Source organism: Syngnathus leptorhynchus, chromosome 11, assembly GCF_054491065.1.
Source record: "Syngnathus leptorhynchus isolate UIUO chromosome 11, UIUO_Slep, whole genome shotgun sequence".
Taxonomy (NCBI): domain Eukaryota; kingdom Metazoa; phylum Chordata; class Actinopteri; order Syngnathiformes; family Syngnathidae; genus Syngnathus; species Syngnathus leptorhynchus.
This window is the reverse complement of record NC_141205.1, coordinates 1075577-1092033: the sequence shown is the minus strand read 5'-3', so window position 1 is coordinate 1092033 and position 16457 is coordinate 1075577. Positions and strand designations below refer to the sequence as shown.

Sequence of the window (16457 nt, the reverse complement as noted above, 5' to 3'; positions counted from 1 at the left end):
TACTTCTGGTATTAGGTCCAAAAAGGTTTTTTCGGAATTTTAATTTTACAATTTATTCATTTAGTTGACCTTAAGTTGACATAAATACGAAATAGTCAATATTTCTCTGTAAATTTATATTTTATTTAGGAAACATAGGCGGAATCAGCTCATATCAGCAACTTAGTAGGCGGGACTTGTTGGCCTCCTGTGTAGCATTCGGCGAGCACTGCAGTGTAGAAGAAGGCGAGGAAGAAGTCCCTGTTAAGGAGGCGTCAACGGCTCTGAATATCTTGGAAGACGACTCAAGTGGCTAAAGAGAAGGTCATTAAAATGTATTTTTTTTCTTGGAGGGTGGGGGCATTACTTTTGTTAATATTATAAATTTGGCGTGACTGACACAGTAGTTGTGACTCATTTAGGGTGGTGGCTCCCGCTCCAAACATTCGCCCTTTCCCCCTTTTGGATAAACTAAACTAGCCTCCTCCGTGCTCCCAGTTGTAATCAGTTTTGGACTTTAATTTTTGATATAGTTTATTTTTTTTCTTCCCATAAAGTTGATAGTGCTAAAGTGTGAAGAAATACACACCAGCCGTTCGGTGTACACCGTTCACCGCAGCGATCTGTATTAGAAAGGAGGAGGTAAATCTAATGAGCCGCCGCGTCTATTCCTGGAAACCGCTCCAGTTCCTCATGAGTTAAGTCTTAACTTATTAAATGATTGTAGTGGGCTATCTAGCGTTCCCAGAGCCAACAAAACTTACACTTCATGATTGCATGTCTTTTTTGTAACGTTGTAGATTGTGTACAACGTCAAAGGTCCTTGTCTTCCAGAAGGAAACGTTTATCCATCCCCTGGAATGTCCTCATGGTATCTTCCACATTCCCATGGGAATGAGTGGATCACAGGATTATGTCAGAACATTTTCCCATTTCACTTGGACCTCAGCTAGTTTTCAAAGTTTACTTAGATTGACAAAACCTTCAGAAAAGCACATGTCAAAACGACACCTACTGCACATAATGACTCCCGAGAAGGGGTTGTTCAAGTTAAATTCTTAAAATATTTGCACAGTTTAGCAATAACATGACGCGTGTACCCACCATTTCTGTTTACGTAATAGGTTTTTGGGAATTCCCAAGCAAAAGCTCAGTTCTGTACCTTCACATGCGGTTGGTTGGTTGGTTGGTTGGTTGGTTGGTTGGTTGGTTGGTTGGTTGGTTGGCTGGTTGGTTGGTTGGTTGGTTGGTTGGTTGGTTGGTTGGTTGGTTGGTTGGTTGTAAACTCTCTGACAAGTTTACTTGAGGAGCATGTCTGATCCTGCAGGTGATCTGTGTTTCCCATCAGATTTAAACCGCTAAGACGTTTATCACGCGTCGCTTAAATGTAGCGCCGCTGCCTCGGACGCTTTCTAAATCGGTTTGGCCCACTTACCAAGCAGACTTTACTGGTACGCTCTGTCTTTTATGGTGGTTTTGGCATATTCATATTCTCTCAGCAGCACTGGGTCACGTTCTGCTTTCTGATAATGCGGTTGAAGGTGTTGCATAACCACCATCGGCCCCTAAGCCTCAGGAAGCCTCCTTAGAGAAAGAAAGGCAGTGTGTTCATTAACCTGCCACTTTGCCGGAATAGTTGCGCCACTGCTTCGCTGTGTCTCGGTGGATTCCTGCTAAACCTTGGCATTCCTTCGTGCAGTTTACAACTCTCGCTTTGGGATTGTTTCCATTGCCAAGTCACGTGTGATTACAGCCCATGAACAAGTTTATTGTCTAGTATGGCAGTAGTTAATAAGACATAAAGTATTCACAATGTGGATTATCGGTCGGGCCGGAAAAGTTAGTTTTGTTAAAGCTGTTTGCAATGTTCTATTTTCCCTTCAGTGAGCTCAATTTCCTGTCACAGAAAAGATCAGAACGGGTTTTTTTTTTAGGCAGTGTTTGTTTTAGTTCCAAACCGGCCAAATTAGATACTAACCGATTCAACCAAACATTGCCTTTAACTTGAAGTGGTTAGTTCATTTATTTAGCAAACTGGTCTTGTCACAGCCGTAAATGAAGAATAATGTGCTAATTATCACTTCTTTTTTTTTTTTTTTTAGATGTTACCAATGACAAATGGTTTTGGGCTATTGTAAGATGGTATCGGGTTATTTGGTGGGCTTCACGCCTTCTGATGCTTTTCAAGCTTTATCACATAAAAAAATAAATATCAATCTGACACTTCATTCAAGACCTTGACAACCAACTTAAACAATAGTGTTTGGACAATTCTCCCCCCGCCCTTTTTTTCCTCTGCAGATATGGCGGCTATTCGGAAAAAGCTGGTGATCGTCGGCGATGGCGCTTGCGGAAAAACTTGCCTCCTCATCGTTTTCAGTAAAGACCAGTTTCCTGAAGTCTACGTCCCGACGGTGTTTGAGAACTATATCGCTGATATCGAAGTGGATGGCAAACAGGTTTGTAGTGACTTTCATGAGAGGGATTTGTTACTTGCACACAGGATCACCACTTAGCAGCATAACAGGAAATGACTCAAGGTCCCGGCCGGCTTCCTGTTCAGACAGGGAACGAAGACGTCGTCCCCCCAAATCCCCACTCCATCCCTCAGGACTTTCTTCCTCCTCGTGTGATAAAAGTGCCCCATTTCCTGTCATTTTAGCACTTGGATAAAAAGAAATGGGATCCACCCTGGACTTGAGTCTAGTTGGGGATCACAGTGACATTTTGAGGCCTCTCCCTCTCTGTTATACAAGCAGATCAAATTCCTTTGCCTGAAATCTCCAACCTTCATGCAGATGGGCCCTGCTTCGTTTTTTTTTCTTCCAAAAGCCCGTGGGAGCACGGTCGCTACGCTTGCTCATGCATGGTGCTGCCACCTCCCACCGTCCGCCTCTGCAGACCTCTATTTTGGGACTGATGCCTGCCCTCTCCTGAAGGCATCCATCGCTTTTACTTTACCTTTTGAGTTTGAAGCGAAGCTCTTTTGTTTGTCAATCTAGCACAAATGAGCAAATGACCGCATGAGAGGTGGCTCTCGTGTCCAAGCGCAGAAGGTGATGCCTGTTAATCTCCCACTTTCCCTAATTGAATTAATCAGCAGCTTGCGGGGATGAAGCCAATCCTCGTGTAAATTTCCACAGCAGTGACACCACAATGATTAGGTTTGGAGAAGCAACTTCCTCCACATCCCAAAATGCATCACTTGACCACAGCAATGACGATTGTGTATCGTTAAGCTCTAACCATCCATTGCTTTTCTCGTCAAACATTTGAACCGTATTTGTCGCTGCTTTTCCTGCAGGTGGAATTGGCCTTGTGGGATACAGCGGGCCAAGAGGACTACGACAGGTTGAGGCCTCTCTCCTACCCAGACACTGACGTCATCCTAATGTGCTTTTCCATTGATAGCCCTGACAGTTTAGGTATGTTTGGATTCGCTGGTAGTTTCCCATGATTCACAGAACATTTTAGACTGCTTGTGATTCTTTGAAGCAGCCTGAAAGTATGTGTGATGAATGCAGCTCCAAACATGCTTGCCTGCAGAGCAATCTATCAAGTGACGCTGCACTGCCCGTCTTTCGCCCTTTCTATCGTCATCATCCCCTTTGAGTATTTCTTTCCTTATCCTCTCTCTCTCTCTCTCTCTCTCTCTCTCTCTCTCTCTCTCTCTCTCTCTCTCTCTCTCTCTCTCTCTCTCTCTCTCTCTCTCTCTCTCTCTCTCTCTCTCTCTCTCTCTCTCTCTCTCTCTCTCGGGACAGAAAACATTCCGGAGAAGTGGACGCCTGAGGTGAAACACTTCTGTCCTAATGTTCCCATCATCCTCGTGGGGAACAAAAAGGACCTGAGGAACGACGAGCACACGCGGAGAGAGCTGGCCAAGATGAAGCAGGTACTGCTGGGTTGTCGCTGTGAGGTGTTCTGCAGGCACATTTTCAAAATCAGCTTCTTGACACATGCACCTATTTATACGCAACACTTGATTGAAACTAGTTCACTGTGTGCAGTTTGGTATGTCGGAAGCGTTCTAAACCGACATCTTCCTGTCTACCGCGTAGGAGCCGGTCAAGACTGAGGAAGGCCGCGATATGGCCAACAGGATCAACGCCTTTGGCTACCTGGAGTGCTCTGCCAAGACAAAGGACGGTGTGAGGGATGTGTTTGAGATGGCCACCAGGGCGGCGCTGCAGGTTCGCAAGCGCAAGAAGAGAAGCGGCTGCGCGCTGTTGTGAGCCATCTGTTAAGACGCCATTGTGGAATTGGAGAAACGGGATGAGCAAGAGTGGAAAAACACGAAAAGGCCTGATGACCCCCCCCCCCCAATGGCATCTTTGTACTGTATCCTGCGCTTCGTAGCGGGAGTCAGGCCGTCAAATTATACGCAAAACTAACGGTGAACTTTGTCTATATTAGAAATTGATGTTTGGAAAAAAACCCTTCTTGCTTTACTTTGTCTTTCAAAACAAAAAGCATGTTTTCTTTCATATATAGATTTTTTTTTATTTGATTTTTTTCTCAACCTGGCAGTGAGTTGAAGCGCATGCTAGAATGCCATGTCGTCAAGCAAGGGTGATCAACGTCCTTCCTCGCAAATAACCCGTCTCTCTGAGGAAGTTCCCATCCACAGCGTTCCCACCGGTAAATCCACGCCTGCGTTAACTGCTAGTGCCTTTTTGTACGTTTTCTACACCTTTTGGTTCCTTGTCATTGTCTCGTCAGCTGCTGAGAGCGACAACTTGTTGCCGTTCCTGCTCTTGCCTTGCGCGAGTCACCCGTAAAATTGCCTCCGCCCTCCCGTAATGCGACAAACGCAGGAATGCTCGATAAGTGATGACTCGCTGGCATTGGCACAGTGGAAAGTGGTGAAAGCAACACGAGCGACTATGTATGACTGTCAGTCTCCATGCGGAGGCAGGCGTGATGAATTGCGCTTACTGGCATCCCCACCCGTGGCTGGAATTTGCGCTTAACCGGTTAGCTTGGAACTCGTATCTTGTTAGTGTGGTTTTCTTACATGAGCTTCCAGCGCTTGTCATTTTTTGCGTATTTTCTGGGCGCTACGTGACAGTGAGGAGTTTGTCCTGCCCCGCTCCCCGGTGCCTTGTCTGTTGTGCTGCGCTATCGGCATTCTCTAGCAGACCTGATAGACCAGTTGAACTTGTGTGCTTTTTGTTTTTCCCCTTCTTCAAAGTCAAAGTCAAACAATGCAAACATTTCATTTGTAGCTTACACTACTCCTAAACGGGGATATCAGTGATTCCAGGATGAACCTAAAATGCACTACACACAGTTTTCGTTCCAGTGATCAGTATTTATTTGTACGTCATGTTGGAGGTTGCGATATCACCTGTTGTGAATGTACCACTCCCAATAGATGTGCAAAGATGAGGGCTAAAACAAGAGTTTTGAGCAACTTTGGATGCGGTGGCAAATACAATGACAAAGCAGCTACATAATTTAATCATCTTCCACTTCCTGTATGCAAAGATGATTGGAAATAAAGATGAGACGGCTTCACTTAATGACAGTTAGTCACAGCTTGTCTTTAGCTGAAACAAAAGTGAAGTAAAGAACCAAAACACTCAAGAGTTGGGCATGGCGATTCCAAACTTTAAAGAAGGTCAAATCGACTTAGTTGCAAAGTACAATTTTCACTTTTTAGTGGTTGTCAAGGAAGTTATTGCTACCAACATTTGAGTTGTGCTAAACATTGCTCAACAGCCATCCATCCACATGACTACTGGTGACAAAAGTACATCACTACTGTCAATCATTAAGACAAAAACCCACAATAATTAACTTGCTGCTGGCTGAATTGGCAGCGACTAGAAAGCATTGGAGTAAAACTGATTCCTCCCCACATGCCTCTGGCGCACATTGATGTAATATTTTAACGGGTGTTTGCATGGAGGCCGCTTGTTCTGTTCAAGTTTGTTGCTTATGGACGTGCAAGAAAGATTAATTGTTTGTTGCAGCTGCTGCGCAATCATGCACAACAAGCACACTGACGTGACAAGACGCTTCTTATCAATGCACATGAACCTTGTCGCTGCTCAGTGTCACATCATTACCGCCCTCTGAGAATATTGCAAAAGTCAGAATTTAGACACAAATTCACTGGCGCACACAGCTTTGTTAACAAATGTTTCATCCCAAGTAGACTTTGTTAATAAACTATTTTTGTGATAAGACCAAATGGCTATGCCGAAGAGTTTCTTGCTTGGTCATAGTTAGTGTGCCTGTGTCCCTGCGTGCGAGTGCGGATGGTTGTTCGTCTCTGCGTGCCCTGCGATTGGCTGGCAACCGGTTCAGGGTGTCCCCGGCCTACTGCCCGATGACAGAGCGGTTCAGAAAATGGATGGATGGATGGATACAATAATTGAAAATGTCCGTGTCCCCTACAGCTCCCTTTCAAAAAAATACAGTGAAGTGCTAAGAATCAAAGTGAATAATACAGAAGTGCTTCAGGTAGCATTTATCAATACCAGAGTTTTAACGCAAGGTGGCAACCACGTAAAGACCCGCATGGCTAGGGGGTAGAATAAAGAAGCACGAAGAAGAAATCTGTCATCTGTTGACATCTATTGGGAGTTGAAATTACACCTCTGACCTGGAGGCGGCGGCAGCGAGCAAATTAGTAGCGGAGATTCAGTTAAGCAGCCATCTGTCCTAAAAGAAGAAGTAGGAGTGGGGGGTTGACTTTGTATGAAGACAACGGAGACGTGGGCTTGACGGGATAAAACCAAATTAAATCCTCTTTTGAAGGTAATTCCTAATGTCTTTATGTCCCAAAACAAACGTGGCTTCGCTGTACTTTAAAGCAAAACGTCCATGCCAGTTCTTTTACTTGTTAGCTAAGCTATCCGCTACTGGCTAGCACACAGTTACTTATGTAGGTAGGTAAAACCACGCGACCTTAGGTACGTATCAAAGAGGCCGTGAGGTACGATTAAGTAAGCGACTGAATGTGCCCGTTATTACGGACATCGTTTTTGTTGATGGTGCTATTTGGGGGTTAGCACTACCCCAGCCCCTCGAACTTCGCCATTTAGCGAGGCTCGCGCGGTCTTTGGCGGTGGGCTCCATATTGTCTTTTTCAGTCGAATAGGCATGCGCAGCGCGCAGGCAGGGGAGTATTTTCAGTCAGTTTGCGATCGATTTGAATTTTGAAACAATATATGATGAATCGAGCCTGAATTACTATTATTTCATGATTAAGTGCATTTGGGTTGGTGACAAACGCTGGTTCACATACGCCGCCGCCGCGCATCCTTCTGTCACGTAATCCTTGGTTGTTGTCGCAACGATGCCATCTAGTGGATATGGAGGATGGTGAAATCTAAAACGGTCTGAAACTGGTTACCTACTTTCACGAAGCCAATAAAGCCACTTTTATAAACGGGTTTTGATTTACTTTTGTATATTTCGGCAAGTACAGAACACTTATTACAACTTCATTTTACATTTTGATTGACATGACAACAAGCGGGTTGTAGCAATTCTGCTTATCTAGTCCCGTCCCATATAAAGGTTTTACAATACTGTATAATGTGTGGGCCGTCGGGCTGAGCGATTTTCCTGGAAACTTGCAGTGTCAAATGCAACGTATGATGACATCCATGTTCTTGGCTCAAGCGGTGCTGCAAATGCTTATTTGCAGAAGACAGTCATATGAACTTTAATTATTTGTTAACAGGCTCTTTACTGCCATCAGACATGTTATTGTTTTACCTGATTGTGACTTGAGTGCAATGCTCCCGAGGGTTGCAGCCAGCTAACATTCAAGCTAGCACGTCAGAGAACTTCTACATCCTGTATCCATCCAGGGGTGCTAAATTGATTTGCTTTGCTCAATGTGATCTTATAATCTAATAGTGGGTGATGCACAGAGGCTTCTGGTCATTTATTTGAACCAAGTTAAGCCCCACACTTGTGTTTGACGTATACATACAATGCACCTCTTTGTTGCTTCATACAGCTTTTCCTTCGCTTGGTTACTCGGCTGCATTCAAAACCTGCTGTCGTGCTCCAAATGTTTCAGACGGACACACTTTGGGGTTCCTAATGAACGTCTCCTTACAATACTTTTCCTATTCTCTTTCAGACACTTGTCAAATTGATTGGAAGTGCCATCCTCCCCTTCTGGATTTCCACCAAGGTATTTGCAAAGTTGTTTGCTGAGCAGCATTATAAATGTTTGCCTGTTTTGGGAATCCCTATAGTTTTCTTTGGATGAAACAATTTTGCGTTGTGCCGTCAAAAGCTGACCTTTGCCCGATGGCAAGACGCATAATGGTGCCTTTTGGTTTCAGCATTTGTCAAAGCCATTTCATTTCTCCAAAGTAATTTTTCCATCAAGACATTTGAATTTGAATCACCTTTTGCGAGGAGGGGCTGCCAAGGAGGACCCGTGCGGATTTTGCTGTCTCTGATCATGATTTTTGCGTCGCCCAAATATCTAGTGGACCGTCCGTCAAAGTTTGTACATTTTCACTTGGGACAAAATGTGACACACGGTGTGCCATGTTTTATTTTCCACATTGGGGTGTGTATTTTCCAAGACAATCCTTCTCTCGTTGTACAGGGGGTTCTCGGTTTTAGGGTTGTGAATGGCGTGTAGTGAACGAGTTTGCGCGGTGGCTCTACTTAAATACATCAAGGCACACGCTAAGTTACTGCTTACTATTGTTTTTTTTTGGGGGGGGGGGTTTACTTTATTGTTTTACTTTTATGCCCAAACATTTATTGTGTGACTTGACAACTTTGCGAGTATAGGTTAGTGATGTTCCAACTTGCGTTCATTAGGTTTACGTACCTGCCATAGATCTCACTCATGAACCGAGGATTCCCTGTACGCAACTGCTTAATAATAATAATAATAATAATAATAATAATAATAATAATAATAGAGAGAGGTGGAACACATTCTCAATTGGAATAACGTAGATCAGGATAAAAACGGCCCCCCCATACACATTACAGTGGGGGATCCTCGCCCAAGCTCGATGGTGATCTTATGTGGCCACGAATAAAAACGACTAAAACATTGCCAATCTTTTCTTTGCCCCAATCGTTTCTTGAATCAAAATTTCAAACCATGGATTGGATCCACATTTATACGTAGTACATTTTACCGGAGCGCGCCCGGCCACTATTCGTCGAAGAATTTCCGAACTGCCCGCCGACCTGCGTCAATTGAATTTCCCCCATTGCCAACGCGCAACCGCTTGACTCCATTTACAACTTTTCATCCTACAGAGAAGTTTTAATCTCTTCTGTCACCCCCATTGACATGTTTCAGGATCGTGGACGCTCGTATCCGCTCAAAAGTAAACGTTTCCGAGCATTTCCGAACGCACGAAGAACCAATCTGCTAAACCTGGGCATCAAGTCCCATGTCTCGTCGAAGAAGCCGGAGTCCTTCGCCGGTGCACTTCTCACGCACCTGTAGCAGTACAGATCCACGGGAAATGGAGCGAAGGATTTTTGTGGGGAATTTGCCAACGTCCGACATGGATAAGAAGGATTTGGAAGATCTTTTCAGTCCATATGGAAAGATAATTGGTCAGTAAATACGTCATCCTGATCAAAACAAAATCCACAGTTTGTAGCTCATTGCAATGCCTTGTCTAATTTGCAATTTGTCTTAAGCATGTAACTATTCCAACCGTGCTCGGCTACATGGGTAGGTATCCACTCCAATGTTTTCTTGTACCACTGAAAGTATCCCTCTTTCAGGCGTTTCCCTGTTACGTGGATATGGATTTGTACAATTTGAGCGTGTAGAGGAAGCCGAAGCTGCAAAGTTGGCCCAAAAGGGTCGCATTTATAAAGGTTATAAAATAGGTAAGCCTTGACTGTATCAAGTCTGACTATACTTCTTATGCATAACCTGTGTGACAACCCCATCCAACCAATCTTGTTAATTACTAGGGTAGCTAGAGTACCTTCTGTTGGATTGATCAAGTGAAATACAGCTAAACACATATCATTGGTTGCAATGTTTTTGCCTTTTCTCCTTGGAAACTTGTTTTGAATGATTGGCATACAAAGTAAATAAACGCTTACACAATTAGTTTAATTTCCCCCCAATTGTCTTTGCATTTACTCCGGAATGCCTTTAATACGTTGTGGAAATGCGCCACGCCGCCAATTTGTCGCCGGAAAAGAATTTTCGCCTCGTCGGTTCATTCGACAGACTGCATCTCCGCGCGCTGCATTTCGTCCAGTCAGGAAACACGCGTTTGGAGTAATGGAGCGCATTTTCATTTTGGACCATGGGAATTTCTTTGACGTGCCCAATTTTGCCTTCGTTCTGCGCGTACTCTGATTGCCATGCCATTGTTTTTTGTTCAACGTTTGGATTGATTTATTTTCAGATGTAAATATGGCAGTGGAGCGACGGTGCGCTAAACCTCATTCCCAGCCGAGCCCTCCACGCAGGTAAAGTAACACAAATTCTGTGGGAAGATCTAGCATCGCCTCCAAAGCAGCTGCTCAAAAACCATCAACTAAAACAGGATTTTTTTTTTTTTTCAACCTTCAATGGTTCGGGTTGGTTATGAAGGTGTTCAAGCCGCTATTTTAGAAATTCTTTCCGTTATTTCACTGACAGGAATTTTAGTCATAATAAACCTGATAAGGGAATGTCGCAATTTGTCTTCATACATCTTTTTTGGCTCTCATTTTGTTTGCACTGAAGTTTTTAAGCATGGTCGGGCTTCATCATACATTAGTGGAGTAATGCACACTTTCGAATCAAATCGACTAGACTACTTGATGATGATGTCAGCTATAACAAATACATTCACACTTGGCCAGAGCCCCTTCAGGCAGCATTCTGCTCAGGAGTTCAAAAAGATTGAGATAAAAGATCCATGTAAAACCTCAAAAAATTATGATAATGGTTGAACAAATAGATGGAGCGCCTAACCACGTTGAGCAAGGCCAAAAGATGCTTCTCTTCAAATCTATGAAAGAAAGTACCGTTGAAAATGAATTTGACCTCACGTTTCAAACCATTATCATCACGTGACGACGGGCATAATACCTCGACTGTAAAACTGCTGTAAATTTCAGCCGTGCCCTGCTACCTTTTGTTCAGGCCGTTCGGTGAATCAAGAAAACCCTCACTTCAATAGTTTTCGGGGGACCGTGCAAATGTATTTGGGTTTCAAGGTGTGACAAGTTTTTCAGTTCCTGTGAATAAAATGTTCAGTAACAAGCTAGTCTCTTAACTGGCTTTGGCTTTGCTCTTAAAGTAATGCAATTATCAGAAGAGCTTTCATACAATATGCAGGCGCAAAAGAAATCTCTGCATCTGCCGCAATCAGCAACTTGCGTAGTGGCTCCTCGGTAACGACGGGCCCGACATTTGGCGTTCCGTCCGGAAGAAATAGGGTCACGCGCAACAAGAGGGCGCCTGTGCCCATTGTTTTTTGTTGTGTTGTCATACAAATTCCTGGTGTAAATATCACGTACCGGTAGGGCCGTGGACCTCTGACCTCGAACTCGTGAATGAATTTGGGTTCTGTGGCGGCCCTGTGAACCAAACTCTTATCATATCCGAGGCACCCCTGTATACGCGACAAACATGGTCAGAATTTTCAGGACGAGTATGGTATCCCAACAGATACGTATTTTAAATCCAAACTACAAGCTTCACCTTTTTCCATCCCATGGAGTCTTAATGGACTTCCCCAGCCTTCGTGCACGTCGAGAAGGATACTTGTAGGTTGTCATAGTTATCTTGAGGTTGGTCTTGGCTTGAAATCCAGATGAGGTGAGTAGGGAGGTTGCACCAGCACGGCTGTAAGATGCTCAGCCTTGTTCCACTGCCTCAACGTTTGCACGCTGAACAAGGCAAACGCAGCAGCTTCTTGATCTATGCTGGTTCTGGCACACATGGAGAGAAAATCTCAAAGCTTGTAATTTGGGTTTGAACTTGTACAACACCAGTCCTGAAAGTTCTCACACACCTCATCCACTTGGATTCATCTCGGTCATACAAGCAGACTTTGCGTATTTGACTCGAACCTCAACCTTGATGACTTCCTCCAAGCATTGGGAGGGACCTTGGATAAAGTATTTCATGGGATATCAATCATAATGTCCCAAGGCCATCTTTCATTATAATTTCATTTATTCCTCACGGATGTGAAGTTTTGATGTTTTTTTTTTCCCCCCTCTTCTTTCTCGGAATGTGTCGCTGCTTATTTACAAAATGGGTGAGACTTTACAGGAAACGAATAAAGAGCAATCAAAAGGTTGAAGTTTATATTTAAGAGGATTTGGAACAAGGACCACTCTCTTGTACTCGTGGAAATAATCATCGGAGTCTCCTGGAATGAATTTATTTGATGCAGATTTACTGTATTTATTCCTGGGTGTCAGTAAATACTGTACTTTGAAAGTTTAGATCCTAGAAGCTAGAATGTAGCATCTCACGATTTGTACCTTTTTACGCAGGCCATATGGCGGTTTTGGGGACGGTAAGGATCCCCGGCCTCGCTCCCGCTCGCCGGTGTTCCCCCGTGATAGCAGAGATCGCGATGCACGTGAATCCCGAGATCGAGACTCCCGTGACGGGAGAGACACCAGAGACCCTGTTAGAGATTCCGGCAGAGAGTCAAGAACTGGAAGCCACGAATATCGTTATCGCGGCTCGGACAACAGAGACAAGGACCTGAGAGGCGGCCCGCGGGATCCCGCCCACAAGTAAAGGATATGCATTGCGGCTAAAATGGCATTAAGACTTTTCCCCATTGACTTCTTGTTTGTTTTGATACAGCAGAGAGGAATATGACCGTTATTACCGCGGTGGCAATGCCCCAGATGACTACTACGGCAGAAGGAAGGATGACCCTTACAGGGACCAGTACAAAGACCCATGGAACGGGCGGCGTGAGGCTGATTGTTGGTCATCTTTATTTTTTACGCGACTAGATGTTTTCCCAACTCCATAGAGACTATCAAAGTTTTTTTTTTTTTGTCACCAGTAGATGACCGCAGTCGTCCGGAGGAGCGCCGGCGTAATGAGCTCTATCGACAGTACTATGAGGAACTGCAACGGCGCCATGAAACAGAACGCCCCGTCGATTGCTCCGTCATTGTCGTCAACAAAGCACAGAAGTAAGGCCGCACTGTCTTCTCATTTCATGGCAAGGTTGAAGAAGTTTAGTTCACTTAATGTGGCGCCTTTTTTTTTGCGTTTGAACCAACAGCAGGGAGTATGCTGAGACAGTGGGGCGCAAAGTTCACGACTTGGGCATGGTGGTGGACCTAATCTTCCTCAACACCGAGGTGTCCCTGACTCAGGCGCTGGAGGATGTGGGCCGCGCTCGCACTCCTTTTGCCATCATCATTACCCAGCAGCATCAGGTGCACCGATCCTGCACCGTCAACATCCTGTTTGGCACGCCTCAAGGTAACCTCACCTTATACTTGTGTATTTTTCATGTCCGACCTTGTGATGAGGGTTTATATGGCTGGGGGGAAGCAATAAAAGCACATCTGCTCTAACCTTTCACAGAGCACCGGAACATGCCCATGCAGGATGCCATGATGCTGATCGGCCACAATTACGACACCTACAAGATGGAAACCCGCGAGAAGGATCGCGAGGAGATTGCCCGCAAGGCCGCCAAAATGGCAGACGACGTGCTACTCCGTGAGCCTGACCGTGAAAGCCACCCGGTCTCCGTGCTAACCTCCGTCACGTTGCTTGCTGAGAACAGGTAAGAAAACCTATCTCCCTGCTAGGAGTTTCATTTCAATACTGGTTGGAAAACGAGTGACTCGCAAAATGAAGAGTTTGGAGCGTGCCTTGGGTTAATAACAGTTGGTTTTGTTGTCACTCGGTAGGTTTTTAATGCCCGAGGAACTGGAAGGTCTGATCGCGTACCTCACTGACAAACGGACGCGGCTGATGAGAAATCCCGCAGACCCTCATGCAGGTATGACTCGTCATTCCCTAACGCCGGCGCAGCAGGGAATGTTGTCATGCTAACCCGTTTTTCTGGACAGCTACGGTCCTTCCGGTCACCGCTGATGGGCAGCCCTCGGCCGCAGGGTTACCTCTGGTGGGTGCAGCGGCGGCATTGGCTCCCGCCCTTTCTGCCCGCCCAATAGCACAGCAATCTAGCCACATGGCTCCGCACACGGGCCTCGTGGGGCCCCATTCTGGTCTCATGGCGCCGCAGCAGTCTAGCCACATGGCGGTTCAGTCCAGCCCCATGGCGGCACAGTCGGGCCACTTGGCGCCCCAGCCCGGCCACATGGCGGCTCAGCCGAGTCACATGGCGGCTCAGCCGAGTCACATGGCGGCTCAGCCAAGTCACATGGCACCTCAGTCCAGCCACATGGCGCCCCAGTCCAGCCACATGGTGCCCCAGTCCAGCCACATGGCGCCCCAGTCCAGCCACATGGCGTCTCAGCCAATGTCAACGCCTCTGAGCACGCAGACCAACCCCAATGAGGAGCTCCAGGCCAAGATCCTCAGTCTGTTCAAGAGCAGCGCTTCAGGCTCTTCCTCTGTCCAGTCCCAAGACTACAGCTCGGGGCGCCAAGGCGGAGCAGCGTCTCAGGGCTACGGCGCCTCTATGGGCCGCTCGCCCTCAGCCGGCGCTTCTGCGGGTGGTCCGAGAGGCGCCAACTCTAGCGGCGGTATCAATTTTGATAACCCGAGTGTCCAGAAAGCTCTGGACACACTTATCCAGAGTGGACCGGCTCTCAACCACCTGGTGAACACCGGCAGCCTGGCACTTCAACAGCAACCCCAGCAGCAGCAGCAGCAGCAGCAGCAGCAACAACCAATGCACCACCAGTCCCAAATGCACCACCACCAACAACAACAGCAGCAGCAGCTACCACCAGTTCGACCAGCAGCCAACATGGGGCAAATGACACAAATGTACCCTCGGCATTACTGAAATATTCTAGATAGTTTTGTATACGATTTTACTTTTGTTCTTGTTTTTGATATCTGCACCCCATGTTTGAGGTCAACGTTCCGTTGCTGTTAGGATGATTACATAAACATCTCCCCGCATGCAAATGTTTCAATCCATTGACTGCTCCTTCTCTTACGTTTGATGTATTCCATTAAAAAAAAAGTCACCACACTGCTGTAATAAAATGGTATTGGTTTATTGCATTTTGTGCTGACAAATCTATAAAATAGAACGGGTATCATAGCCATAAGCCAGAGATAGAAGCATTTGAAATGGAAGATAAAACTACTTTTTAAATGTAGAATGAAACACAATAGAGAATACATGTTGACTCTTTTTTTTGTTTTCCTGTTTTTCAATCCTTAGAATATTTTTCACTGACACTAACACAGAAAATAAACACTTCCACACTAATTATATTTATTTTATTTACACATAGCCCACCCTCTCGCTCTCCACCAGCCCCGCACCCCCAGCACATGTGCAAAACACATCCCACCCCACAAAACCAAAAGGAACAAGAAATACACTTTTAGCACAATATGACCAATTCTCAATGGAAAAACTCGACTCGTCCGTTTGCAGTACAGTATTTAACAACCCACACTGAAAAGTGTTTCCCATGACTCCAGTGAATTAAAAACAACTAGTGGCGTGTACATGACAGGTCCTGAAAGGTGCCATATTCTGGATCATAAAATCCTTTTTACCCAGACAACAGAGCTGGAAAATACGCAACATTGCATATCTTGAACTGCATTGTCTTGGTTTTTAGTGTTGGATTTTTTGTTGTTGACACTCCTGATGACGATGCTCTACGGGTGCATCCCTTTGCCTGTTCACTGATTCTATTCCACAATTGAAACTATCAGAGAAATGCATACTGACTTTTTATAGCACTTTTGATTGTAGCTCACAGCTTTTCAAGAAATGAAATCCATCTTGCAAATGTATAAATGAGGCAGGGTATTGTCGAAAAGCATTCACATGAATATAGTATGTGAGTTTCACATTTGGAATTGAAATTTTAATAACATTTCTACAGCACTGTCATTTGTTAGACGCGTCTATCATTTCTCAAGTCATTTTTTCTTTGGCACATTTATTGTTCAATTTTGGGCTACAATTTCTCCCCAAAACATTGCATCTAATTCACTGGAGCACATGTTTGTACACTATCTTTTTATATATGAATGTGAATATATAGTTAACAAATATACTTTGGTAGTATTTTTTTTTTCTTCCAAATAATACATGAAAAATAGAATCTTGTACTCTTCTACACTAATAGTCATCATTTGGAAACATTTCCAGCGCTAAAAGATAGCCGGGGAAGGTAGGTCTGAAACACAGAGTCCTGCGACCGGAAAGAGGAGGAGAAGAAAAAAAACCCACAAATATATTCTTGTCATGTTCATACGTGCATGCACACAATAATGTTTACACTGGCTGACTGGAGAGCGCCTCTGCTGGCAGCCGCATTTGATGCATTACCGTCACGAGATTGGGGTGACGTCGTTGGCCACC

General features: G+C 45.0%; 2 protein-coding genes across 4 annotated transcripts; both read left to right on the top strand.

The window, feature by feature from the left end:
- The first annotated feature begins 168 nt into the window (after window positions 1-168).
- Window positions 169-4218, top strand: LOC147048708 (rho-related GTP-binding protein RhoA-D). Of its 2 annotated transcripts, none has more exons than XM_085925190.1 (5): window positions 169-303; window positions 2281-2438; window positions 3284-3404; window positions 3741-3871; window positions 4038-4218. In XM_085925190.1, the coding sequence occupies exons 2-5, from the start codon at window positions 2283-2285 to the stop codon at window positions 4209-4211; spliced, it is 582 nt and encodes a 193-aa protein (XP_085781316.1). In that variant the 5' UTR covers window positions 169-303; window positions 2281-2282; the 3' UTR covers window positions 4212-4218. The 2 variants fall into 2 exon arrangements, with proteins under 2 accessions (XP_085781316.1, XP_085781317.1); XM_085925191.1 differs by lacking the exon at window positions 169-303 and adding an exon at window positions 429-621.
- A 5156-nt stretch (window positions 4219-9374) lies between these two features.
- On the top strand, window positions 9375-15115 carry ncoa5 (nuclear receptor coactivator 5). Of its 2 annotated transcripts, none has more exons than XM_085925188.1 (10): window positions 9375-9543; window positions 9718-9825; window positions 10359-10422; window positions 12448-12696; window positions 12770-12894; window positions 12981-13110; window positions 13203-13405; window positions 13511-13715; window positions 13843-13934; window positions 14005-15115. In XM_085925188.1, the coding sequence occupies exons 1-10, from the start codon at window positions 9375-9377 to the stop codon at window positions 14907-14909; spliced, it is 2250 nt and encodes a 749-aa protein (XP_085781314.1). In that variant the 3' UTR covers window positions 14910-15115. The 2 variants fall into 2 exon arrangements, with proteins under 2 accessions (XP_085781314.1, XP_085781313.1); XM_085925187.1 differs by having other exon boundaries at window positions 12978-13110.
- The last annotated feature ends 1342 nt before the right edge of the window (window positions 15116-16457 follow it).

What these genes read in the sequence shown, in the direction of transcription:
- LOC147048708 (XM_085925190.1), top strand. Translation starts at nt 2,283, where the DNA reads ATGGCGGCTATTCGGAAAAAGCTGGTGATCGTCGGCGATGGCGCTTGC. An exon ending in TGATAGCCCTGACAGTTTAG is followed by an intron (nt 3,405 to 3,740) that starts GTATGTTTGGAT and finishes CTCTCGGGACAG; the next exon opens with AAAACATTCCGGAGAAGTGG. An exon ending in AGCTGGCCAAGATGAAGCAG is followed by an intron (nt 3,872 to 4,037) that starts GTACTGCTGGGT and finishes TCTACCGCGTAG; the next exon opens with GAGCCGGTCAAGACTGAGGA.
- ncoa5 (XM_085925187.1), top strand. Translation starts at nt 9,375, where the DNA reads ATGTCTCGTCGAAGAAGCCGGAGTCCTTCGCCGGTGCACTTCTCACGC. An exon ending in GTCGTCAACAAAGCACAGAA is followed by an intron (nt 13,111 to 13,202) that starts GTAAGGCCGCAC and finishes TTGAACCAACAG; the next exon opens with CAGGGAGTATGCTGAGACAG. An exon ending in CCTGTTTGGCACGCCTCAAG is followed by an intron (nt 13,406 to 13,510) that starts GTAACCTCACCT and finishes AACCTTTCACAG; the next exon opens with AGCACCGGAACATGCCCATG.